Source organism: Schistocerca cancellata, chromosome 2 (assembly GCF_023864275.1).
Source record: "Schistocerca cancellata isolate TAMUIC-IGC-003103 chromosome 2, iqSchCanc2.1, whole genome shotgun sequence".
Classification (NCBI taxonomy): domain Eukaryota; kingdom Metazoa; phylum Arthropoda; class Insecta; order Orthoptera; family Acrididae; genus Schistocerca; species Schistocerca cancellata.
Window position 1 is genome coordinate 606,220,789 of NC_064627.1, and position 26,501 is coordinate 606,247,289.

At 43.9% G+C, this 26,501-nt stretch overlaps 1 protein-coding gene across 1 annotated transcript in view; it reads left to right on the plus strand.

Moving 5' to 3' along the window:
- Positions 1 to 3,115: 3,115 nt before the first annotated feature.
- Positions 3,116 to 26,501, plus strand: part of LOC126157063 (nose resistant to fluoxetine protein 6-like) — a gene marked incomplete at its 5' end in the record, with an annotated part of 297,846 nt that continues 274,460 nt past the window's right edge. The window contains one exon of the mRNA XM_049916350.1: positions 3,116 to 3,218. Within this exon, the coding sequence (XP_049772307.1) occupies positions 3,116 to 3,218 (103 nt within the window). The remainder of the gene's footprint in view (positions 3,219 to 26,501) is intronic.

Consider the following 26,501-nt stretch of genomic DNA (forward strand, 5'->3'; position numbering starts at 1 on the left):
GCAGGTAGAAACTACACTTTGCAATCTCTTTTAAATTAGGTTGACCGCAGGTCTACAGTTTTTCACTACTTCAACGCTTTTCAAGATTCATTATAATCATCATCATTAAGTTCAGTCCTATCGGCTTGTTCCTTCTTCAAGGGAAATTGTCCCACCTGGAGTGAGGTCTTCTCTCATTCCGTCGTCCTTTGACTTTAATTCTACTTTCTTTCCTCTTCTTCTTCTTTTTCATGGTCTTTATCCCGTGTCTTCACGGGGTCAGAATAGTAATTTTCGGATTCCGCACTATTGCTGGTAGAGGGTGGCTGGATACCGTTCCTGTGGTCATAGATTGCAATTCCCGCTGCTCCCTTCCCCGTCTCCCAGCGCGACGGAATCTGTGTACCCCGGCTGCAGCATCTAGTGCTATCCCATGTGAAACTGTACGACCGCTGTCTAAATGTTTAACAATCGTGTAACTAAGATGGGACATGGATGCCAAGCCAATACGCTAGTAGTCAGGTGAGGAAAACCGCCTAAAAACCATATTTAGGCTGGCCGGCACACCAGCCCTCGTCGTTAGTGGTTCGTGGTCGACACCCCTCTTAACTGAATGGGTCAATACAAGATGTTCGTTCTGTTTTAGTTTATTGTCACGTTTTCTGTCTTTTATATTGAAAATGATCAGTTTCGACCATATATAATTACTTCTGATGTGCTATCCATAGTGCCTAGTGGCGCATTTATTGCCCATTTCTCGCTGCCGTACGTTAATACGGGGATTACAGTAACCTTATGTAATTCTCTGTTGAGTTTTGCATTTTTGCTCTTAATGTTCCTTTAATAGTATCACAAGTTGTTATGAACTTTCTTCGTTTCATTGTAAATCTCCGTTCTCTCGCAGGGAATGTACATTATATCCTAAGTAACTAAACTTGCGGTCTTGTTATATAATACTTACATATATATTACTTTAGTCCTCAATATTGCTTCCACAGGAAGTGCACCCCTTCTGGTTTTTGTTATAGACGGCTTCTGATCGTCTTCCGAGCCGCTAAAAAGGTCTGGTCATCTGCAAATAAAAGACCAGTCAAAAGCACGTTGGTCGCTTTAAAACTATTTCTCAAAGTACTCAGCCACTGCTGTACAATTGCAGTTACTTGGCTACAATATGTACACGTCATCTGCCTCCGCAGCCGAATTTGCTTATTAAAACTAATGTATCGTCCGCCTCAGAAGTAACCGGTCACATCCTGGCGCTGCAAGAATTGTTTATCACCAGTATTATTTGCCGACGTGGCGAAGAGATGTGGCGAAAGAAGTGACGGTCACAGCTCTTGATCACCATACTGCACACCCATGCGCTGAGTTACCCGCCTTCTACGGTATAGTAGAGTGAGATTTGTGACGCTGTTGATGGTGATGCATCACTGCATGCGACCATTTGTTTTTATTTGGCATTGTTTTAACACTTGAACAGCTACCTCATATACACTGACAGAAAAAAGATCGCAACACTAAGAAGGACTTGTGCTACATAAACGAAAGTTAGCAGGCGTGTTTCTGCATCTGAAAGATGATGTATCTTCAAAGTGGTGAGTTGATATTAGTCAGAATGCCTTTAAGGCGACAAAGACGCCATTATCAGCACCTCACTGAGTTTGAACGAGATCGTGTAATAGGGCTATCATAAGCTGGAAGTTCCTACTGCGATATTGCAGAAAGACTTGGCAGGAATGCAGCCACTGTACATGATTGCCGACAGCGATGGTCACGAGAATGTACGGTCGCAAGAACACCGGGCATCGTACGGCAAGAATAATCGATATAAATCTGCGATATTTTCTTCGGCGATATATCGATATCGAAACGGCAATATCAAGAGCCGATATTTTTATATTATTTTTTGGCAATTTTCGATAAATATTTGAAGTTGTTCTTTCGAAATTGTAGTAGAACGTAATTTTACTTTCACTGTTTGTAGGTGTCTTACTACTTTTTGAGCTTTCATCACGTTCATTCTCTCTCTTTGACTGAGTGAATTAAGTATAGATGGCGCAAAGAAGTCCGATTGCACTGTGGGGGTGGCGGTGTGAATGGAAGAACAAGATATCCGATGTGTAGAAATAGCACACCAGTTGCGTTAAAAAACAGTTATTAACGCAACTAGTGTGCTATTCCTTCACATCGGCGTTCTTCAAAAACAGTTGCTGAAACTGATGAACAAAATTCTAAATGATAAGGTTGGTCTTTGCGGTGGGCGGAAACGTGTGAGGCGTAATGTTGCCGTAATCGGCGCTCGGTGCTACCAACAGAAACTGCAAAGTTTAACTTCACCACGCAAATTTGACGCTACAGCTGTTAGGTCGCTGAGGTTTGCAGAAATGAAAAAAAAAACAGGAAGTCGACATGAAGTGTTCCAGACAAATCCAACATGTGACGAAACCGAAAGACGGACCCATCGGACAACTTTCATTGTGCCCCTTACCTGCGGTTACCATTGCTAGCAAAATGGTTATCGCCAAGCGTGAACGTGCATCGTTCTCCTTTTAATTCTTGCTCTAAGCGGGATAAGCAGGGTGCTAGCTTGTTGATGTAAAGAACACCTAGAAGTAAGTCTATACTTAAATATATAGCTCAAAAATTGGCGGTATATTTACAATGCGTAGCCAATATTTTTTTGACCGGTACGTCGATATTTCCTCTCTCGATACATCGTTATTTCGATTCTCTCTGTCGATGTATAGAAAGGCGATAATGATAACATTTAAATATTGATATATCGGATTCCCAATATTTTTAAAAATATCAACAGTTCTAGCACCAGGCATGGAACTTAATCCCACAAACTGACATCCGGCACTTGTATAACACAATACACGTAAGTTTGCATGCTTGCACTCAACATTACACCGATTATTAATGTAGCAGCATTTCACATTTGCAATGGCTTATCTCGCGCTACATTAATTTTTTGAATTTGCTATATTAATCACTTAAATATGTTACCTAGACAAATGTATTCTTGAAATTTCATTACTCCACATTAATTATTTTTTGGCGTTGCGGTTTCTTTCCGCCAGTGTATTATATCACCAACACTTATTGTTTACAGAGTATTGTCACAATACCCTGACATGGACGACACAAGCGTTGTGAAGCTGTGAGGTCCTCTGCATCTCAAGTCCTGCAGCTGTCAGCATTTGGAGGATGTCCACTTGTGTTTCTGTCGCTGTCAGGTAAGCATGACACTCACAATAATTCGGTGTAGACAACTTTAGGCGTACCGTTGTTACGTAAGATCTTCGTATTACAATAATATGCTATACCTCACACCAGGAAGAATTTTCACCGTGCAGCGTAGTGTGTTCCGATTTAAAAGTTTCTGTCAGATTAAAACTGGGTGCTTGGCCAGAAATAGAATCTCGGACCTTTGCATCTCTCGGGTAAGAGTTTTACCGGTTGAGCTATCCAACTACGACTGCAACACGCTCTCATAGCTTTACTTCCGACAGACCGGCTTCTCCTTCAAGTTTGGGAGACAGAAGGAGAGGTACTGGTGGACGTAAAGCTGTTAGGGAGGGCCCTGAATAGCGCTTGGAGAGCTAAGACGGTAGACTACTTGCCCGCGAACGCTAGGGGTCCCAGGTTCGAGTCACGTTCCGGTGTACCGTATTAACGTGCAAGGAAGTATCAGCATGTTTGTTGAATGCTCTTATACATGGGTGTCCTTCACTGTTTTGATGTCATTTATTGCAGCTGGATTTTTCCCATTCACAGTCCTATTTGCTTATTAACGTTTCCTTGAACTAGAATACGAACTCTGAGAACGACATTATATTGTACTCTTGCCTGCCTTCTTTAGTCCGTTATGGACGTCTGGCCGCTATACGGAAAAGCAGGCAAGACGCCGAAACATGAGCGATCTATTCCATATTTCGTTTTTCATATTCATGAATAAAAGTACAATGTAACACTACACTGTAAGACCGTTCATCACTGTTATCAACTTGTTTATAGCATTCGATTTTGAACCAATGATTTACTAGCACCAAAATGTTAATCCTCTGTGGACTGTGCTATATTCATCATTCTCATTAATTAGGGTAGGGTAACGCTTGTCGGTCATGGAAAGAAACTGCGTTAACAGTTCTGGGAATACTTTGCCCAATGGGAGCTGACAACATTCTCCAGCGAGAGGATCTACAGAACCAGTGGCGTACAAGCTGCTGTTCGCCACGCTCGAAATAACTGCTTTTATACTCTGTTAGGCGGGAGGCTGTGACTGAGACAGGGCAAGGAGGACAGAAAGAGACAGGTAATTTAGGATTTCGTCTAAGTTCGGTTTCAGAGGCCTTAGATTGGAATCTCCTTTTTGTCTCAAGTGACAACAAGATGAGAAAGGTAATTATGTTGCAGCATTACATAGTATCCGGGGTTAATTTGCAAATTACTCGAACATTAGTAATTGCGTCTCGAAATTGGTAATTTATTTGCATTCAATTTTTATCGATTTTCAATTAGCTGCACACTGATGAGGAAACAGACGTCCGTTAAGAGGTAATACTATGGGCCACTCTGAAAGTAACGGTTCGTATAACCATGCTCAATGATTACAACACAATGGTTTCTATGGTACAGTTGCTTGAAACTAAACGTATTTGCATTCGGACCTCGAATGCGGACAAGAAGAAATGCTTGCAACAAAAAAAATGTGATGTCAGTTCTTAGTTTTTGATAGTATGAGTTAGAAAATTTGAAGAAGTTTGTTGCTTACATTTCTTATTTTGTGCTTTGATGTCAAGAATGGTCAGTCCGCAGAGCACTTTAAGGGCAGTGCAGAGTGTAAGGAACGTTTCGTAAACGAAGTATGTCTCATAAAAAAAACGTTTCCACGTGTCTTGCATACACTAGCAGAAAGTGTTTCTCTTTCCTGTTTCCGCCTTGTGTAGGAACGACAGAGCTGACACGGTTTATTACTATGAAGCCGAGAATTTTCTTTTTGCTGTTGAGTGCAGCCCGACTGCAGTAGTTGTGTAATTAGAAGTTGTGTAATTAGTAGTTGTGTAATCCGTACACGCGATAGTGGCTCACAGTACACAAGAAAGGTTGGTATTCCTGTCACCATCTTTATCTGTAGTACCTCTTAGCAGGAAAAGATGCTGTTCACTGATTACATTCATAACTTTCACACTTGGTTAAGATACAATACTTACATTGTTGAGGACAGTAATGTTTAGCGTCATTTCTGTTGCAAACAAACGTCATATACACTGGCGGGAAAAAATCCCAACAGCAAGACAGAGTTGGTAGAGGTTAGTAGGCGTGTTTCCACGTTTGAAAGATAACATCCACTCAAATTTCACATGAGTCGCGTAAGTGGCTGTGGTAGCGCCACCGTGAGGATACGAATCAGGTTTGCTTTGAATATACGCAGTAATGATCGTGACCGTTAGTTACCTCTGACAATGGACACGGCGAGTTGACATTGGTCAAGAATGTCTTTAAGGTGACGAAGTCGCCATTGTCAACAGCTCACTGAGTTTGAATGAGATCGTGTAATGGGGCTACGAGAAGCTGGATGTTCCTTTCACGTCACTGCAGTAAGACTTGATAGGACCGTAGCCGCTGTAGATGACTGCTGGCAGCGATGGTTACGAGAATGTATGGTCGCTAGAAGACCTGGGTTCGGACAGCCACGTGACAATACTGAGAGGGAAGACCGTTCAGTGTATGGCTGTGGCGCATCGTACCGCGTCTTCAGCAGCAATCTGAACAGCAGTTGGTACCACATTGACACGACGGACTGTTACATATCGGTTACTTCAAGGACAGTTCTGAGCCAGACGCCGTGTATCATGCATTCTACCGACCCCAAACCACCGCCATTTGCGGCTTCGTTGGTATCAAGCGAGAGCTCATTGGAAGCAGAGAGTGAAGGTCTTTTGTTGTTTTCTGATGAAATCTGGTGCCTCAGTGCCAGTGATGGCCGTGTGTTGGTTAGAAGGAGGCAAAGTGAGTGCCGGCAACCAACTTGTCTGCAGCCTAGACACAATGTACCTACAACTAGAGCTACGGTCTGGGGTGCGATTTCGTACGACAGCACGAGCACACTCTTGGTTATCCCAAGCACCCTGGCTGCTAATCTGTACGTCAGTCTGGTGATTCGACCTGCTGCTCTGTCGTTCATGAACAGTATTCCAAAGGGTGTTTACCAGCGGGATAATGCTCGCCCACATTCCATTGTTGTAACACAATATGCTCTACAGAATGTCTAAATGTTGCTTTCGCCTGCTCGTCACCAGATATGTCTCCAGTCGAGCGCGTATGGGACGTTATCGGACGACAGCTCCGTCGTCATCCACAACCAGCGTTAACCGTCCCTGTATTGACCGACCAAGTGCAAGAGGCATGGAACTCCAGTCCACAAACTGACGCCTGGTGCATGCACGACACAATGCACACACGTTAGCATTGAACATTCTGGCGGTTGTACCGGTTGTTAACACAGCAGCATTTCACATTTGCAATGCCTTATCTCAACGCTTACATTAACCTATGAACTTGCACTTAAATATATTACCTGGACAAATGTATTCCCGAAATTTCGCTAACCGTACATTAACAATATATTGGTGTTCGGATTTTTTTTCGTCAGTGTAAATTGGTAATTGCAAATGCAAAATTTGTTGCTAGAGTACATGGAATTCGTTCCTTTGGAAACGAAGCCTGATATACAGGGTGAGTCACTTAACATTACCGCTGGATATATTTCGTAAACCACGTCAAATACTGACGAATCGATTCCACAGACCGAACGTGAGTTGAGGGGCTAGTGTAATTGGTTAATACAAACCATAAAAAAATGCACGGAAGTACGTTTTTTAACACAAACCTTCGTTTTTTTAAATGGAACCCCGTTAGTTTTGTTAGCACATCTGAACATATAAACAAATACGTAGTCAGTGCCGTTTGTTGCATTGTAAAATGTTAATTACATCCGGAGATATTGTAACCTAAAGTTGACGCTTGAGTACCACTCCTCCGCTGTTCGATCGTGTGTATCGGAGAGCACCGAATTACGTAGGGGTCCAAACGGAACGGTGATGGACCTTAGGTACAGAAGAGACTGGAACAACACATTACGTCCACATGCTATCACCTTTTTATTGGTCTTTTTCACTGACGCACATGTACATTACCATGAGGGGTGAGGTACACGTTCGACGGGCGTTTCATAGGACTTGGAGGACGTATAAATTGGCCAGCCCGTTCTCCTGATCTTACACCTCTGGACTTCTTTCTGTGGGGTACGTTAAAGGAGAATTTGTACCCTGATGTGCCTACAACCCCAGAGGATATGAAACAACGTATTGTGGCAGCCTGCGGCGACATTACACCAGATGTACTGCGGCGTGTACGACGTTCATTACGCCAGAGATTGCAGTTGTATGCAGCAAATGATGGCCACCACATTGAGCATCTATTGGCCTGACATGTCGGGACACACACTATTCCACTCCGCAATTGAAAACGGAAACCACGTGTGTACGTGTACCTCACCCCTCATGGTAATGTACATGTGCGTCAGTGAAAAATACCAATAGAAAGGTGTTAGCATGTGGACGTAATGTGCTGTTCCAGTCTCTTCTGTACCTAAGGTCCATCACCGTTCCCTTTGAATCCCTACGTAATTCGGTGCTCTCCGATACACACGATCGAACAGCGGAGGAGTGGTACTCAAGCGTCAACTTTAGGTTACAATATCTCCGGATGTAATTAACATTTTACAATGCAACAAACGGCACTGATTGCGTATTTGTTTATATGTTCGGATGTGCTAACAAAACTAACGGAGTTCCATTTAAAAAAACGTAGGTTTGTGTTAAAAAACATACTTCCGTGCATTTTTTTATTGTTTGTATTAACCAATTACACTAGCCCCTCTCCTCACGTTCGGTCTGTGGAATCGATTCGTCAGTATTTGATGTGGCTTACAAAATATATCCAGCGGTAACGTTAGGAGACTCACCCTGTATATTTGCAACAGAATGAAGCGCTGAATCTCGAACACTTCTTCTTCTTCTTCCTCCTCTCACTAACGTTTTTCCTTCTAGTGCAGGATCCGCTTTTGCAGAATCTGGTATATTTTACTATATTATTTAATTTCGTGGCCGGATGCACCTCCTGACGCAACAGTCGTTAAACTACGCAATGTAAGGAAGTCGTGTGCGCCCTCTGGCTGTGAATCGTAGTCTTGTTCTGTTTGATATCGTATTGTAACTGTTTTCGTATCGTATTTCTAAGGCAGACTGTTGAGTCCAGCCCAGAAATTTCCTCAATGAGCATGGGAAGCCGCCTAAAAACCAAACTCTGGCTGGCCTGTGCTAGCCCACTGTCGTTAATCTACCGCATGGCTCACCTCCCCATCTCACAAACTAGTGCAATGTGCGTTGCGCTATAGGGCCAACTACCTCAACAATATTGTCCTGCTTGTTGACTCGGTCGGGGCCACTACATTATTATTCTTTCAGGGGTTCGTTACAGACTGTAGTCTGAGGGCAAAAAGTGCAACCAAAAGCTCATACTAATCTTACAGACACCAGTTTCGATTTGCAAAACATTATCTGTGTCTGTTGACCACTTTCAGCATTTAATTTTGCATCCACATCAAAGGTCTCAGGTGAGCAGAACTTTCTTTCTTCTTATCCGCCAACACCTACGTTTTGTGTCAAATAAATCCTGTATTTTAATTACATCCATGTCGTGTTAAACCCAATGAGATAACGTAGCGAAAAAAATCCTTGACTTGTATTCATGAGTTGTGGCGTTCAGCGTTGACGTAAGTTTGCTAAGGTTTCCATAGATCATGTCAAGAATAAGCAAGGCTGGTTGAAAGTGCAGTGCAGAACAGTGATTAAGGCACAGGACGGTAGAAGAACAGTGTTAATCTCCGTCCAGCTATACCGATTACATTTTTCCTCAGTTTCCTGTCGGTTTCCAGAATCACGTGAGGAGAATACAGCTGCGATTCGCTTCACTGCCGTTTGTCTGCTACTGAGTGAGAGCTCCGTCTCTGGTAAAGAACGGGTTAAAAGAAACCATCAACGCTAATCCTCTTCCAGATCGTTGCTGGTCTTCAGTCTGAAGAGAGGTTTGATACAGCTCTCTTCACTTTCCCTTACCTCCAGTTCGATTCACTGCCTCCTCATTGGTTATCCTATCTGTCCATTCAATGCTCTGCATTCTTCCGCAGCACTGCATTTGAAAAGCTGTTATTCTCTTCTTGCCTGAACAGTTTATCGTCAGCGTTTGACTTCCATTCAAGTCTATACACCAGGCAAATGCCTTCACAGATATTTTGTAACACTGAAATATTTATTACAATCAATGTTAACACATTTCTCTTTTATCAGGAACGCTTTTCTTGACATCGCGAATTTGCTTTTCATATCATCTTTACTGAGTCATCGTGTTATTTCTCTAAGCAAGTAGCAAAAATCATCTACTATCTACTATCAGATCCCACTCCAATTCTTTCAGCATAGCCTGATTTAATACCTTGTTTTATTTTCTTTCATATTCATCTTATAAGACTGCCCATTCCGTTCAACTGACCTTCCCGGCACTTTACCGTCTCTGACACAATGACCCTGTCATCGGCAAACCTCAACGCTTTTATTTTTTCTCCTTGAACTTGAATTTCTTTTCCATATTTCACTTTGGGAGATTAGCGTTAGACATCCTGTTGATTACTACACTGACGGAAAAAACTCGCAAAACCAAAAAATAATTAATGTAGATCAATGAAATTTTGGAAATACATTTGTTAGGTAACGTACTCAAGTGATTAATATTGCAAGATCACAAGTTAATGTATGCGCGAGATGAATTACTGCAAAAGTGAAATGCTGGTTCATTAATAAGCAGTATAACCACTACAGTGTTGAATTCAAGCATGTAGACGTGCATGCATTGTCTCGAACAAGTGCCGTATGTCAGTTTCTGGGATAGAGTTCCATGCCTATTGCACTTGGTCGGTCAGTGCAGGGACAACGTGTTGGTTGTGGATGTTATTGTCCTATGATGTGCCAAATGTGCTCGACTGGAGACAGATGTGGTGATCGAGCAGGCCGAAACAACATGCCGATATTCTGTACAGCATATTGGGTTACAATAGCGGTATGTGGACAAGCGTTATCCCGTTGGAAAGTACCGACGGAATGCAGTATTACTGAGTATAGACTGGGATATCTGTGTATTTACTGCTGGGGGTACAGATAAACAGTCATGCGAAATGCTTTTGCGCACGTTTTCTGAAAACTGTCTTGAGCAGCTTGCACGGCAGCCCGTACGCAATGGAAATATCGTAGACATTGTAACTACAAATGAGCCGGATCTTATCCCTGTTTGCTAGACAGAGCAGATAAGCAGTTGTTAGCATCTCACTTAGACAGTGAATTGACATCACTCAGTGCCAGTAACGTGGATGTACAGGAATTACGGGCAAATTTAAGCAGATTGTAAATCGTGGTTTGGAGACTTATGTGCCTAGTAGCTGGATGAAGGATGGAAAAGACACACCGTGGTTTAATAATGAAATTCGGATGATGCTGAGGGCTCGCAGACGTCTGAACACTTTCGCACTATTCCATGGATTACACTCGATGCAGACAGTTGGGGTACACTAATTCCGTCCCAGGGGGTACGGGGTGGCGGCAGGAAGGGCATCCGGCCACCCCTTACACATTAACATGCCAAATCCGATTAACGATGGCCGAACCTGCGTAACTGCGGGACAAGGCTCAAGCGATAGAATAGCTGAGGAAGCAGAGACTGCAGCACTCTCGATTCAAAAGGAAACGCACAAATGACAACACGCAGAGGTTAGTAGAGATTCGTGCGTCTGTGAAAAGATCTATGCGTGAAACATACAACGACTACCACCGTCACACCTCAGCAAAAGATGTGGCAGAGAACTCGAGAAAATTCTGGTCCTATGTAAAATCGCTAAGCGGGTCGAAGGTGTCCATTCAGTCCCTTGCTGACCAGTCTGGTATGGCAGTACAAATAGCAAAACGAAAGCCAAAGTTTCAAATTTCATGTTCAACAAATCGTTCACACAGAAGAATCGCACAAACAAACCTTCATTTGACCATTGGTCAGACTCTCGTATGAATCTCACAGTAATCAGCATCCCTGGTGTAGAGAAACAAATGAAAGATCTGAAAGCAAATAAGTCACCAGGTCCAGATGGAATTCCTAGCCTGTATTTACCGTGAATCTCTCTCCCAGCACGAAGTCTCACGTGACTGGAAGAAGGCACAGGTGACTCCAGTATGTAAGAAGGGTAAAAATATGGACCCGCAACATTATAAACCAATATCCCTAACGTCGATTTGCTACAGAATCCTTGATCCTCAATTCAAGTATAATAAACTTTCTTGAGGCTGAGAAGATGATGTGCACGAATCAGCATGGTTTTAGAAGCATCACTCGTGTGGAACTCAGGTTGCCCTTTTCTCGTAACATATACTGCGAACAATGGATGAAGAGCAACAAGCACATTCCATACTTCTAGATTTTCGGAAAGCATTTGACACGGCGCCCCATTGCAGGCTGTTAACGAAGCTACGAGCATATGGAGTTCAGAAATATGTGAGCGGCTCTTGAGTAATAGAACCCACATGCTGTCATCGACAGTGAGTGTTTTTCAGAGACAAGTGCATCGTCAGGAGTGCCCCAGGCAAGTGTGAGAGGACGACTGTTGTTCTCTATACACGTAAATGATTTGGAGGACAGGATGGGCAGCAATCTGCGGTTGTTTGCTTATGATTCTGTTGTGTACAGTAAGGTGTCGGAGTTACGTGACTGTAGGAAGATACAAGACGACTTAGACAAAATTTCTAGTTGGTGTGATGAATGGCAGCTAGCTCTAAATGTGGAAAAATGTACGTTAATACCGATGTATAGGAAGAACAAACCTATAATGTTCGAATACAGTATTAGTAGTGTCTTGCTTGGCACAGTCAAATCGTTTAAATATATCGCCGTAACTCTGCAAAGCGATATGAAATGCAATGCGCATGTGAGGACCGTGGTAGCGAAGACGAATGCTCGACTTCGGTTTATTAGGAAAGAGTGGTTCACCTGTAAAGGGTACCGCGTATAGGACACTGGTGCGACCTATTCTTAAGTACTGATTGAGTGTTTGGGATACCTACTAGATCGGATAGGAGGAAGACATCGAAGCAATTCAGAGGCGGACTGCTAGATTCGTTACCGGTAGATTCTAACAACACGTAAGTATTACGGAGATGCTTCAGGAACTCAAATGGGAATCACTGGAGGGAAGGCGACACTCTTTTAGGGAAACACTGTTGAGAAAATTTAGAAACCCAGCGTTTGAAGCTGACTGCCAATCTATTTTACTTCCGACAACATACATTGCCGGAAGGACCACGAAGATAAGGTACGAGAAACTAGAGCTCATACGGAAGCATATACACTCCTGGAAATTGAAATAAGAACACCGTGAATTCATTGTCCCAGGAAGGGGAAACTTTATTGACACATTCCTGGGGTCAGATACATCACATGATCACACTGACAGAACCACAGGCACATAGACACAGGCAACAGAGCATGCACAATGTCGGCACTAGTACAGTGTATATCCACCTTTCGCAGCAATGCAGGCTGCTATTCTCCCATGGAGACGATCGTAGAGATGCTGGATGTAGTCCTGTGGAACGGCTTGCCATGCCATTTCCACCTGGCGCCTCAGTTGGACCAGCGTTCGTGCTGGACGTGCAGACCGCGTGAGACGACGCTTCATCCAGTCCCAAACATGCTCAATGGGGGACAGATCCGGAGATCTTGCTGGCCAGGGTAGTTGACATACACCTTCTAGAGCACGTTGGGTGGCACGGGATACATGCGGACGTGCATTGTCCTGTTGGAACAGCAAGTTCCCTTGCCGGTCTAGGAATGGTAGAACGATGGGTTCGATGACGGTTTGGATGTACCGTGCACTATTCAGTGTCCCCTCGACGATCATCAGTGGTGTACGGCCAGTGTAGGAGATCGCTCCCCACACCATGATGCCGGGTGTTGGCCCTGTGTGCCTCGGTCGTATGCAGTCCTGATTGTGGCGCTCACCTGCACGGCGCCAAACACGCATACGACCATCATTGGCACCAAGGCAGAAGCGACTCTCATCGCTGAAGACGACACGTCTCCATTCGTCCCTCCATTCACGCCTGTCGCGACACCACTGGAGGCGGGCTGCACGATGTTGGGGCGTGAGCGGAAGACGGCCTAACGGTGTGCGGGACCGTAGCCCAGCTTCATGGAGACGGTTGCGAATGGTCCTCGCCGATACCCCAGGAGCAACAGTGTCCCTAATTTGCTGGGAAGTGGCGGTGCGGTCTCCTACGGCACTGCGTAGGATCCTACGGTCTTGGCGTGCATCCGTGCGTCGCTGCGGTCCGGTCCCAGGTCGACGGACACGTGCACCTTCCGCCAACCACTGGCGACAACATCGATGTACTGTGGAGACCTCACGCCCCACGTGTTGAGCAATTCGGCGGTACGTCCACCCGGTCTCCCGCATGCCCACTATACGCCCTCGCTCAAAGACCGTCAACTGCACATACGGTTCACGTCCACGCTGTCGCGGCATGCTACCAGTGTTAAAGACTGCGATGGAGCTCCGTATGCCACGGCAAACTGGCTGACACTGACGGCGGCGGTGCACAAATGCTGCGCAGCTAGCGCCATTCGACGGCCAACACCGCGGTTCCTGGTGTGTCCGCTGTGCCGTGCGTGTGATCATTGCTTGTACAGCCCTCTCGCAGTGTCCGGAGCAAGTATGGTGGGTCTGACACACCGGTGTCGATGTGTTCTTTTTTCCATTTCCAGGAGTGTAGATAGTCGATTTTCCCTCGCTCTATCTGCGAGTGGAACAGGAAAGGAAATGACTAGTAGTGGTACAAGATGTCCTCTGCCAAGCAGAGTTCGTTGGCTTGCAGAGTATCTACGCAGATGTAAATGTAGAGTGGCAGAACAACAGGTCGAATGACGAAACAGACGTACAAATTTGCAGTTAGGGTGCGTGGGATACCCACGAGTGTGCTCCTGCTGTCATTCGAAATCACGCCCCAGATCATAGCTGCAAGTGTATGTCCTGTGTATCCAGGCCGCATACAAGCTGATTGCAAGCGCTCGTCTGGCCTCCTCCTTACGAACACACAGGAATCACTGGTGCCGTGACAGAAGCTGCTCTCGTCAGAAAACACACTTCCATACCATCGTCCAATGAGCTCTCGCTTAACATCATTGAAGTCGCAAATGGCGATGGTGTGGGGTCAGTGGAATGCACGCCACAGGGCGTCTAGCTCGAAGCTGTTCTCGAAGTAACTGATGTGCAACAGTTCGTTGTGTCACTGCGATGGCAACTGGGGCTCAGATTGCTTCTGCAGATGCAGGCCGATGCGCCAGAGCCATACGCCGAATATGATGGTCTTCCCTCTCGGTAGTTCGAAGTGGCCGTCCAGAGACCGGTCTTCTTGCGACCGTAAGTTCCAGCGACCACCACTTCCAGCATTCATCTACTGTCGCTATATTCCTGTCAAATCTTTCTGCAGCATCGCGGAAGGAACATCTAGCTTCTCGTAGCCCTATTACACGACCTCATTCAAACTCAATGAGTTGTTGATAATAGTGTCTTTGTCACCTTAAACGTATGCTTGACTAACATCTGCACACCACGTCCAAAGCTAACTAACGCTCACGACCGTTACAGCATGTATTTAAAGCGAACCAGATTTTTCGTCTCACAGAGGATGGTGCGAAAATCGAGTAGACATCATCTTTCAGATGTAGAAACACGCCTACCAACTTTCGTTTTTCGCACAATTCCTTCTTGGTGTTTTATTTTAATTTTATTTTTATTTTTATTTTTTTCCTGCAGTTTCTTCCCAAATGCGAGTCCAGTGTGTTACCACAGCGCCACCTCATTCAGTCCGTAACCAGATTAAATGTTGTGTAGCCAACAGGCTATGTGTAGTACGCTCTTACCCGTAATCATCCTTAACCTGAACATATAAACGCAGGTGCCGACAGCAATTAAACGACCTGTAACGCTCTCAAAATTTCTGTAGCTGCGGTAACAGCACTCTGAGAATTGACCACTTTCTAGGATAAGGCGAACAAGTTCTTGGTTTTGTAGCTTTAGTCTGGTTTGAAATACCTGTAAAACTCGCTAGCATGTTTTTATTGTGATGAAAGAAATATCGGGCGAGGAAATCATGTACTGTTTGAGTAAGTGGCGTCTTCCGGGAAACTGGTTGGTCGCCCTTCCTAGAACTTGTAGCGCCAGCCAGTCGTAAGTGTGCCGCGCGCCTGTGTGTGTGTGTGTGTGTGTGTGTGTGTGTGTGTGTGTGTTTATGTGTGTGTGTGAGCGCGCGTTGATCACTGCCAAGGGCATGAGATTATGAGCGGCGTGGCGCGCTGTCGAGGAAGGCAGGTAGCACTGGACACGTCGCCACAAAGAGCAGAACGTTTGCACAATATAAGCCGAGAACTGTGATTCCTAACAGTGCTGACGGAAATGCTAGAAAGAATCCGATACCGCTACTTTGCAATGGGGAATTTGTGAGGAAACAGAACATTATATCGAAAAAAATATACACAGTTTCAATACAGAGTTATTACTATGCACTTAATGCTACGTAGTTCTCCTTTTCCTCTTCCAGACAGTAGCCATCCGACATGACAGTGCTGTAATGACAACGAAACTGGTAGTATGAAGCAGCGTCGACATTCTGCCTGCTCTGTAGCTGAAATATGTTATGCAGTAGCATATCACTCTGCTTACCATTAAATTTTTATTACTGTTAATAATAAACAACCGCTGAGAAAGAGAAGTGGACGATTATTACTGGGAGTCGATGCACGTACGAGTATGCAACGTGTGGTCGTATGGGATGTGCAGGATGAACCCGAACTCTATGGACAATATTTCAGTGTTTGTTCTGCACTGTTTTGTGACTGTTTTAGTATGAACGACCCGTAGTCGCTTAAGAATCGTTACAAAGTAATAACGTAATCACGATTTCAGAATGGTTCAAATGGCTCTAAGCACTTAACATCTGAGGTCATCAGTCCCCTAGACTTAGAACTACTTAAACCTAAATAACCTAAGGACATCACACACATCCATGCCCGAGGCAGGACTAGAACCTGCGACCGTAGCAGCAGCGCGGTTCCGGACTGGAGCGTCTAGAGCCGCTCAGCCACAGCGGCCGGCTTAATCACGATTTATTAGGCTTGTTAACCTATTTTTTTTTATTTCTGTAATAATACCTGCACAATAGTGAGAAAGCCTTAGTGTGCCATAATCACGTACGACACAAAATACAGACTACTGCAACAGACCTCAGACGAAGCATATACACTTTTGTCACAGTGACCGCCGCTGGTGTGCGAGGAGCTCAACATAGTGTCGTCGTGCGTTCTTCCATTTAACTGCACGAGGTGCTTATAGGTACTTCTTCAATAAACCTATCCCTACTGCAGTGTATCGCTGTTAAGGTACAACTAATAGTGACAGCATTAGAAACCCGCGACAGAACCGACAAATAATGAACGCAAACTTGAAGGCAAAGAGTAAAGAGTGCATAACTGTCATCGACAGAAAGTATAGTGAGTGTACAGAACATCTTTGTTTCCAAACGCGAGAAAAGTCACAGTCTGAGATGTCGAGGAGACACACCTCCATTTTACTATTACTATTTAACTCGTTCTGTAAGCACTCTAGCATCTCACGTAACGCGTCTCTGTATTCCACCACCTATTCTAACATACCTTGGCAGAGATTAATCTTCAAGCAGCCGAAACGTGATGTCCGTGTCTCTGCACCCCCAAACGGTGTGCAGGCCACCGGAAAAACAAAGCCACACGGGGGCGGTGAGCTAAAGAGTAGACATGGATTTTCTGCTACAGTCAGACTTCTTGGCTCGTTGGAGATAAGAAGACACCACGTGGGAACGAGGTTGCCCCGCTGGAAACATGTTTCGCTGAATACATTACAAAATATGTGCTCCAGCTACCAGAGGTTTTTTTTTAAAGGTAGTCATTCAGTGAAACGTGTTTCCAATAGATAAACCTCGTTTCCACATGGTGGCTTCTCACCTCCAACGTGCCAAGAAGCCTGTCTGTAGCAGAATAGCCATATCCACTCTTTCCCTAAACGTCTCAGGCTGCCAACCTTAGGTGCCCCAAACTGAACTGAGAGCCTCTACACTGCAAACTGACAAGACTGGTGCAAATCCTTCACCAATGGTTCCAAAATGGCTGTCTTTAGATTAGATTATATTAGATTTACTTTCATTCCAATTGATCCGTAGTGAGGATGTCCTCTAGGATGTAGAACATGTCAGAAAAACAATAATACATGACAAATACTTACAACTAAAACAAATAAGCTAATGTACCTTCCACAGGTCCCAAGTGATTCTCTTTTTTTGTGAACACTATGTGAAAGGATCATTTTTCATCACTATTTACTAAGATCGAATTAATGGACTGAATTTAAAATTAAAAGAATGGTTTTTTATTTATAAGGTAATAAACATATAGTAGAACTACTGCAATACGTATTTACAATGAACACATTACTGCACTGAAATGGAGCAGAAGTTACAAAATCAGTTGGTTCTACTGAGAAATCCATCAATGGAGTAGAAGGAAATCCTTGCAGGAAGCGAATTGTTTATGATAATCCTTCCTATTGCTAGCAAAGGCGCCGATATTAACCGCAGGGCTATACGCCGTACATCAAGCTATTATCTACGTAGTTGACTTACAAATCGACAAAGTAATAATATGTACTGACTCTTACGAAGGCATCCGAAGGAAAAACTGCAAATCCTTTGGGACGCGGTCTACTAAGAGGTCATAATCAAGCAAAGGAGCTGCCTCAGCTGATACACCTACAACGGATACCAGGACGTGTTTGAATCAGGGACAACGAATATGTAGGCCAACTGGCGAAAAGGTTGCAGCATTTACTTCCCGTTGACATACCTCCACCATACAGTGATTTTTGTAGTAGCCTCGCGAAATTTTGAATTTATGGTAATTTCCTATGGGACCAACTGCTGAGGTCATCGGCCCCTAGGCTTACACGCTACTTAATCTAACTTAAACTGACTCACGCCAAGGACAACACACACACCCATGCCCGAGGGTCGACTTGAACCTCCGACGGGGGGAGCCGCGCGAACCGTGGCAAGGCGCCTAGACCGCGCAGCTTAGCCCCGCGAGTCAAGCAAAAACGGAATGGCCAAAGTTAGCGGACGTGGCCGTAACGTCGAAGGTAGATAGTATTTAGCGATCAGGCAACAGATCTCACTCCACCTTTCGTTTGCAAAAAAAAAAAAAAAAAAAAAAAAAAAAAAAAAAAAAAAAAAAAAAAAAAAAAAAAAGGCTCTGAGCACTATGGGACTTAACTTCTGAGGTCATCAGTCCCCCAGGACTTAGAACTACTTAAACCTAACTAACCTAAGGACATCACACACATCCATGCCCGAGGCAGGATTCGAACCTGCGACCGTAGCGGTCGCGCGGTTCCAGACTGTAGCGCCTAGAACCGCTTGGCCACCCCGGCCGGCAAGAGAAATTGTTACTATTAACAGAAGACAAGCAGGTGACACGAAGACTTATAAAACGAGACAATGTTAAGCATTAGTTCCCTCTCCAAGCTATGATTCCTGCCTCATTGTCGAGGACATGGTACATACACTGACAGAATGAGAGAAATATAATCACCCAAGAACAAATACACTGTACAATATTTTAAAAATTAAGGAGCATTTTTCTCTGAGAGCAGCACTCAGTTTTATGAGTAGGTCCGTCGTCAGATGTATTTGTAATTGCGTCAGTCTCTGTAAAAGAGAACCTTAAAATTTCAGGACCTTTTCTTATGTTTCGTTACAAACTAACGTACCTTGTTGACTGCTTATTTCGTTCAATTACATTTATAATGATGTCAGACCAATGTCTTGTTGTATCGTTATGTGAAATATATTTAAGTGGTGAAATGAGCTCTACCAGAAACCAAATAAAATTTTGAAAAACTCTTGGTGGTTTTGTTTGTCCGTTACTCCATATACGAGAGGAGGGGCAGAGTCAGAGACATCACACTTCGATTGGTTGAAGCTTAATCTTTTCCAAAGCGTAGACGCTTCAAGTGAGATACTAGAGCACTTACAGAAAGTGTTAAATAGCAATAGTAACATTGAGGTGTGTCTCTTTGACATCTCACAACATACCGCCGTCATTTGCGCTGTTGTGCATCTTATTTCCAGTACAACGAGGAACAAAGATAAATGGAGATAAGTAACCAAGCGAAATGCGAAAAACGAGCCACCAGAGACTACGGGTCTCTTATACCAAAATACTCTGAAAATATTCCTGACCAACCACCAAACTTTTGCCGGTGGAGTTGGGCTCACCCTACGTTTACTATTGTAGGGACCACTCTCATTTTGAGCCGTCAGCTGGTTCACGTTTCTCCATCTGTTGGGATTATTGGTCGACAGATCGAGAGCTGAGAAGTTATCATTTCCAATGTGTTTTGTGTGATCTCGAGAACCGAGATAAAATGTTCAAATACTACAACTTAGAACTGGACTTCCCAATCCACGTTGCGGATCTGCTCTTGTTGGCGACACTGGTCCAGAACAAGTACTGTAGTAATTCGTCAGTTGCTCATTTCAATCTACGTAAGCAAGAATCACAAAAGATCGAAGCTCTTACTGCTTATACGGGCAGGGACTAGAGTTTAAAACGAATGTCGTTTATTTCTTCTGAAATTAATATAGTTTACATCTAATATACTATTCTTTTTTCCTTCCTTCACTTGCATTTGCCTCAGTTATCGTACTTACTTCATTATTTCTCGGTATGGAAAGCACTTCACAACGATATACGAGAATATCACTACAGCATACCATCTGCACAAAAGAAAAAAAGAAAAATCATGTATTTCATCAATGCCATTGATTTGTCCCGTAAAGGCCTTTTATCTTTAAAAGGTTGCACACAATTAAGCTCTGCGTTGATAAAAATAACTTCCTCAAAGGGTATGAATAAAAAATTCGTTTTCGCTGTCTGCTTTTATTTCGATAGGTGCATTGTTTTGGAATGCGCGGCATTTGGCGACATATGTGCACTGGTCGTAAGGAAACTAAAGCTGATAACACGGGTTTCAGGATGACCTAACCATATAGAGCAATCTACGTAAGCAAGAATCACAAAGGAGCGAAACTCATACTGCAGCGACTAGAGTTTAAAACGAATAGCCTCATCATAATGCTTTCGGCAAAAAAAGTCAAACATACAAAGCACTGAATACATTAGCTAGCGTTATCACTTTCAACGGCAGTGGAAGCGTGGAATTTCTCGGCTCCCTACATTTAGACATAGTGACTGTTACCTTTACCAGACAAATTTAATGTTGATCCATTTCCATAATCATACTCTCATGAAAATCTTTATCCTGTTGGCAATTCTGAGACCAGTAAGTTCCAATCTGTGCACTACTTACAGTGTGCAAGCAAACTCTTGAAGACACTTCCTCGCTAATGATAGTATGAGCTACACTGAGGTGGCACAAGTCACGGCATAGCGATATGTACATGTACAGATGGCGGTAATATCGTGTACACATGGTAAAATAGGATTGTGCTTTTGCGGAGCTGTCATTTGTACTCAGGTGACTAAAGTGGAAAGATTTCCGACTTGATTATGGTCGCACGACGGAAATTAAGTCTTTGAATGCGGAATGGTAGTTGGAGCTGGACGTAGGGGACGTTCCGTTTCAGAAATCGATAGGAATTCAATATTCCGAGATCCACAGTGTCAAGAGTGTGCCAAAAATACCAAATATCAGGCGTTACATCTCACCACGAACAACGCAGTGGCCGACGACTACCACTTAACGATCGAAAGCACCGGCATTTGCGTAGAGTTGCCAGTGCTAACAGACAGCAACACTTCTTGAAATAACGGCAGGATTCAATGTAGGACGTACGACGTACGTATCAGTTAGGGCAGTGCAGCGAAATTTAGCGTTAATGGGCTACGACAACAGACGATAGACGCGGGTGCCTTTGCTAACCGTACGTACATCGTCTGCAGCGCCTCTCCTGAGCTCGTGACCATATCGGTTGGGCCCCAGGCCACTGGAAAACCGGGCTGCTCAGATGAATGCCGATTTCAGTTGGTAATAACTGTTAGTAGGATTTGAGTGTGGTGCAGACCCCACGAAGCCAGGGGCCTAGGTTGTCAACAGGGCACCGTGCAAGCTGATAGTGGATCCATAATCGTGTGTGCTGTGTTTACATGGAATGGACTGGGTCCTCGGTTATGTTCGACTACTTGGAGACCATATGCAGCCTTTCATGGGCTTCATGTTCGCAAAAAGTGATGTTATTTTATGGATGACAATGCGCCATGTCACCAAGCCACAATTGTTCGTGATTGATTTGAAGAACATTCTGGACAATTCGACCGAATGATTTGACCACCCAGATTGCCCGACATGGATCCCATCGAACATTTACGCGACACAATCGAGAGGTCACTCCGAGCACAAAATCGTGCTCCAGCAACACTTCCGCAATTAGGACGGCTATGGAGGCAGCATGGCTCATTATTTCTGCAGGGGACTTCCAAAGACTTGTTGAGTTCATGTTAAGTCGAGTTGCTGTACTACGCCGGGCAAAAGGAGGCCCGGCACGATATTAGGAGGTATTGACACCTCAATGTATAATCGCTGGTTGGTACTCTGTACTGATATCTGCGAATGCTGTTGGAAACTCCCACACACTTTATAGGTTGTATAGTCATTAAAACTTGGCCTCGAAGGACTATGGATGACGTATGCATCCTTCGCGAAATTTATCGTACCATAACTAAAGACATTGAAAACGAGTGTTCCGCGACTTCAGTGCGAACCTTCACGATATTTTCTACAACATGATAATTACTGTGTCAATGTTATGGTTGTTCACAACGTCCTGGCCGCCTTTTCAGGCAGGTATGGAGAGAGAAGGAAGCGACTCCGCCCACCAAAGCCCAACACACGAACAGGAAAGGGGAGAGTGATGGATGGCACTACATGTGTGCCTCCAGGTTTAATACGACACGGTATGACAGTCACTTCTTAGCGGCTTCTGTACATACGGGATCACAGATAATGTAGTATTAGATCGCCAGTGTTGGCAGTGACTAGACGCAAAACACTCGCTACCCAAAGATGACCGACTTCTATTAGCTTCAGCCAACCCAGAACTTTGATCAAAAGTGGCCTCTATTTGCCTGTGTTGTTTGGTCTGCACGAAGCACCCATTTAACAACTATGAGTGACTAACAAATACAGTATATGACACCGACACAATAAGTTAAAGAATAAGCTATACAAAAGTAATTATGATAACTTATTGTTCAGCCTCAGGAACTTTGCTGGATTAAATTATTCAGATTTCTCGCTTCATTTTGTCACAGCCCAGCGTCCATTATCCCAAAGACTCCCTTAATTTTCTGGTATTTACCTCTTTTTCAATGGAAACGCACTGATTACATTATGCAGTAATTAATTTTGATGCCCTTGACTAACAAAATAAAATTGTGAACTTAACTCTCAGAAGTTATAATGCTAAACAAGTTACCAATTAATTATAATGCTGCTTCTTTCTACGCCGATCAAAATCGTTACCAAAGACTGTTTTGTCATTGCATATGGGACACAAAAATATAGCAAAAAACGCAGTCACTCTTCATTCTTTTTATCACAGTCCATCACAGACAAGTATTAAAGAAAACAATAAACGTTTTAAATGAAATGTTCTCTTTGTTAACAGACGTTTACAAAACTTGCGTCGAATAACGATGTGCGGTTTTGCTCAACAGAAATAAGATATTAATGGAAAATCAGTGCCTTTAGTGATGTCTCAAAAGAATTTTAAGTTGTGTGCAAGTTAGCCTAGCTATTGTGTGAGTCTTTGCCGTAATGAACACTGTGTGTGTATTGTTACCATCGCTGTACTTCAGCTGTTCCACAGTTTCTTACCAAAGTGGAAATATGCTAAAAGATGACTCTGATTTTCTCTTGAAGTAGAGATAAGGGCATTACGTGAATAGTTTCGTACTCAACCATTTTGTTCAAAATTACACGAGTATCTGAACGATTCATATTAACAATAACTAATGTGGACTGAAAATCAATAAAGTGGTGCGACTGTTCCACATAATTACGGGTTTTCTGAACTTAATTAATCAGCTTGAAAGTCTCTCGGGCACGCAGCCAGATTAATTGATATTTGTAGATCGAATTTTCGACGGCGTAACATGCCATCATCATCAGGTTACTCCCGATGAGTGGCATCGTGGACCATTGGGAGCGATATACATGCCTGTCGTCTCCCCCTTACCGATCACGTGTACAGACCGCTCAATGTGCCGGCCGCGGTGGTGGATGTTAATTAATCAGTATATTAATCGCTTTTTTGATAAGTGAGACGACTTTTGTGGTATGATATTAGTTGCTGCCTCATGGGACTTTGTTTTTGTTTTCTGCTATTAACGAATAAAAAAATCTTGGCACTAGCCATTAGCTGCCCAACTATACACGCACTGCACACTGCGTGTTACTTACCCAGCCAACAAGAGTAATAATATCAGATCTAATAACAGTAACAACAACAATAATAATAATGATAACTGATATGTCCACCTTTAAATTAATTAAATTTTAAGGCAAATACATACTGTAGCGACCCAGATCGTGAGTTGTGTTCTGATCAGGAGGTCGAGCAAGAACGAGGATGAGTGGTCCAGAGCAAGCCCAGAGGCGTCAGTGATACAATAATCTGTAATAACAGTTAATGGATGAGCAAAACTTACGAAGATACAACTGTCTTCAGAGCTCGGTGGCGGCTGGGCACCAGGGATGGGAAAAACCGATCGGTTAAAACCGATACCGGCATTTTAGTTCTTAACAGCCGATATTTTTTGGTATTTGTTTGGTCTCGGTTGTAAAAGGTTTCTTTTTCATTGCTTACTAACAATCGAGTAAAAAGCCGGCATGCCAATTTACCATGGCTACAGTGTTAAAAATTTCTGTTTTTAAATAAAACTTTTTTTAAAAACAAGTAATATTTGTTCGTAAAATTTCCATTGCTTTGAAATATTGGATTATTATAAAAACTGGGAAAAGCAACTGGCCCTAGTTTAACAACAACGGCTTCAGTTAAAAACTAGCAACAGACACATGACTTAAGAACCGGTACAGCACTGCAGAGACAACAATAATAATAATAATAATAATAATAATAACGGCGTGTGCCCGCATCTCGTGGTCGTGCGGTAGCGTTCTCGCTTCCCACGCCCGGGTTCCCGGGTTCGATTCCCGGCGGGGTCAGAGATTTTCTCTGCCTCGTGATGGCTGGGTGTTGTGTGCTGTCCTTAGGTTAGTTAGGTTTAAGTAGTTCTAAGTTCTAGGGGACTGATGACCATAGATGTTAAGTCCCATAGTGCTCAGAGCCATTTGAACCATTTTTTGAATAACGGCGTGTGGCGAGTGCCTCCCGTCGGGTAGACCGCTCGCCTGGTGCAAGTCTTTCGATTTGACGCCACTTCGGTGAGTTGCGCGTCGATGGGGATGAAATGATGATGATTAGGACAACACAACATCCAGTCCCTGAGGGACTGGATGTTGTGAAAAATCTCCGGATTGACAGTCCGCCGCGCTGACCACTCAGCTACCGGGGGAAGACTAATCTACCTGTTGAAATATGCGTTGCCTATTAGAAGGTAAACATGTACGTTCAGTGTGCAAGACTTACCTGCACCTGGTCTACACGAAGTTTCTCGCTGTTGTCTACGGGCCTTAGTGATATTACAGATTGGTATCGTCCCTTGTTTGTGGAAATATTTTTCGATGTGCGGTAGCAGTGAAGTGCAATGCTCCATTAGCTTCAAAAGATTAAAGACAGGTGGAGGCACAATAAACTTGTGACATGTTGTTATTGTTGTGGTCTTCAGTCCAGAGACTGGTTTGATGCAGCTCTCCATGCTACTCTATCCTGTGCAAGCTTCTTCATCTCCCAGTACCTACTGCAACCTACATCCTTCTGAATCTGTTTAGTGTATTCATCTCTTGGTCTCGCTCTACGATTTTTACCCTCCACGCTGCCCTCCAATGGTAAATTTGTGATCCCTTGATGCCTCCTAAGATGCCCTACCAATCGATCCCTTCTTCTAGTCAAGTTGTGCCACAAATTTATCTTCTCTCCAGTTCTATTCAATACCTCCTCATTAGTTATGTGATCTACCCATCTAATACTGAGCATTCTTCTGTAGCACCACATTTCGAAAGCTTCTATTCTCTTCTTGTCTAAACTATTTATCGTCCACGTTTCACTTCCATACATGGCTACACTCCATACAAATACTTTCAGAAACGACTTCCTGACACTTAAATCTACACTCGATGTTAACAAATTTCTCTTCTTCAGAAACGCTTTCCTTGTCATTGCCACTCTATATTTTATATCCTCTCTACTTCGACCATCATAAGTTATTTTACTCCACAAGTAGCAAAACTCCTTTATTACTTTAAGCGTCTCATTTCCTAATCTAATTCCCGCAGCATCACCCGATTTAATTCGACTACATTGCATTATCATCGTTTTGCTTTTGTTGATGTTCATCTTATATCCACCTTTCAAGACACTGTCCATTCCGTTCAGCTGCTCTTCCAGGTCCTTTGCTGTCTCTGACTTGTGACATATAAGGAGGAAATACCTACAATATTCCTTGGAAGAGATGGTAACTTTGACTGACATACCTATAATTGCAATGACGTACTACATACTTGGTATAATAACTGAACCCTTAATTTTGCGGTTGCTTCAGAGGAAACAGTTGCTACCATTCGTTGGTCGTGTCACGTCTGCCTGCTGTGCTGGCGATGGCAGTGGGGCGAGGCAGAGCGGCCTGCCTAGGCGTATTGCGATGGCCCAGTGCGGCTACCACCTCATCGCCCTCGAAGACATGTGCTCAGGTGGAGTCTGGTGACCGTGGTTCAGGATGCCAGCTGTCGTGAAGACTAGGCCGTGGATCGACCAAGAAAGCAACAGACGCTCACAAGTCGGCCACAGGACAGAGCGGACGCGCCTCGCCTCGTCGGTGCGAAGCTTGCAGGTCATCTGTGATGACCCAGAGTGGAGACGGACTGGCTGTACACCAGTCTTCTCATCCGCGATGACCCAGGAGGCACCATCGGCAGACCGCGGCTCTGGTACGCATCAGGCTGGCTGCGTCTCGGTGTAGGAGTTGCTGGATGGCCTTTATCGATCAGCGTGTCGTGGTTTCAATAAAACTCAACAGATTCTCATTCTCTCTAGTTCTAGCAACACGGACAGAATGGCTGCATGACAGAATATGTTCTT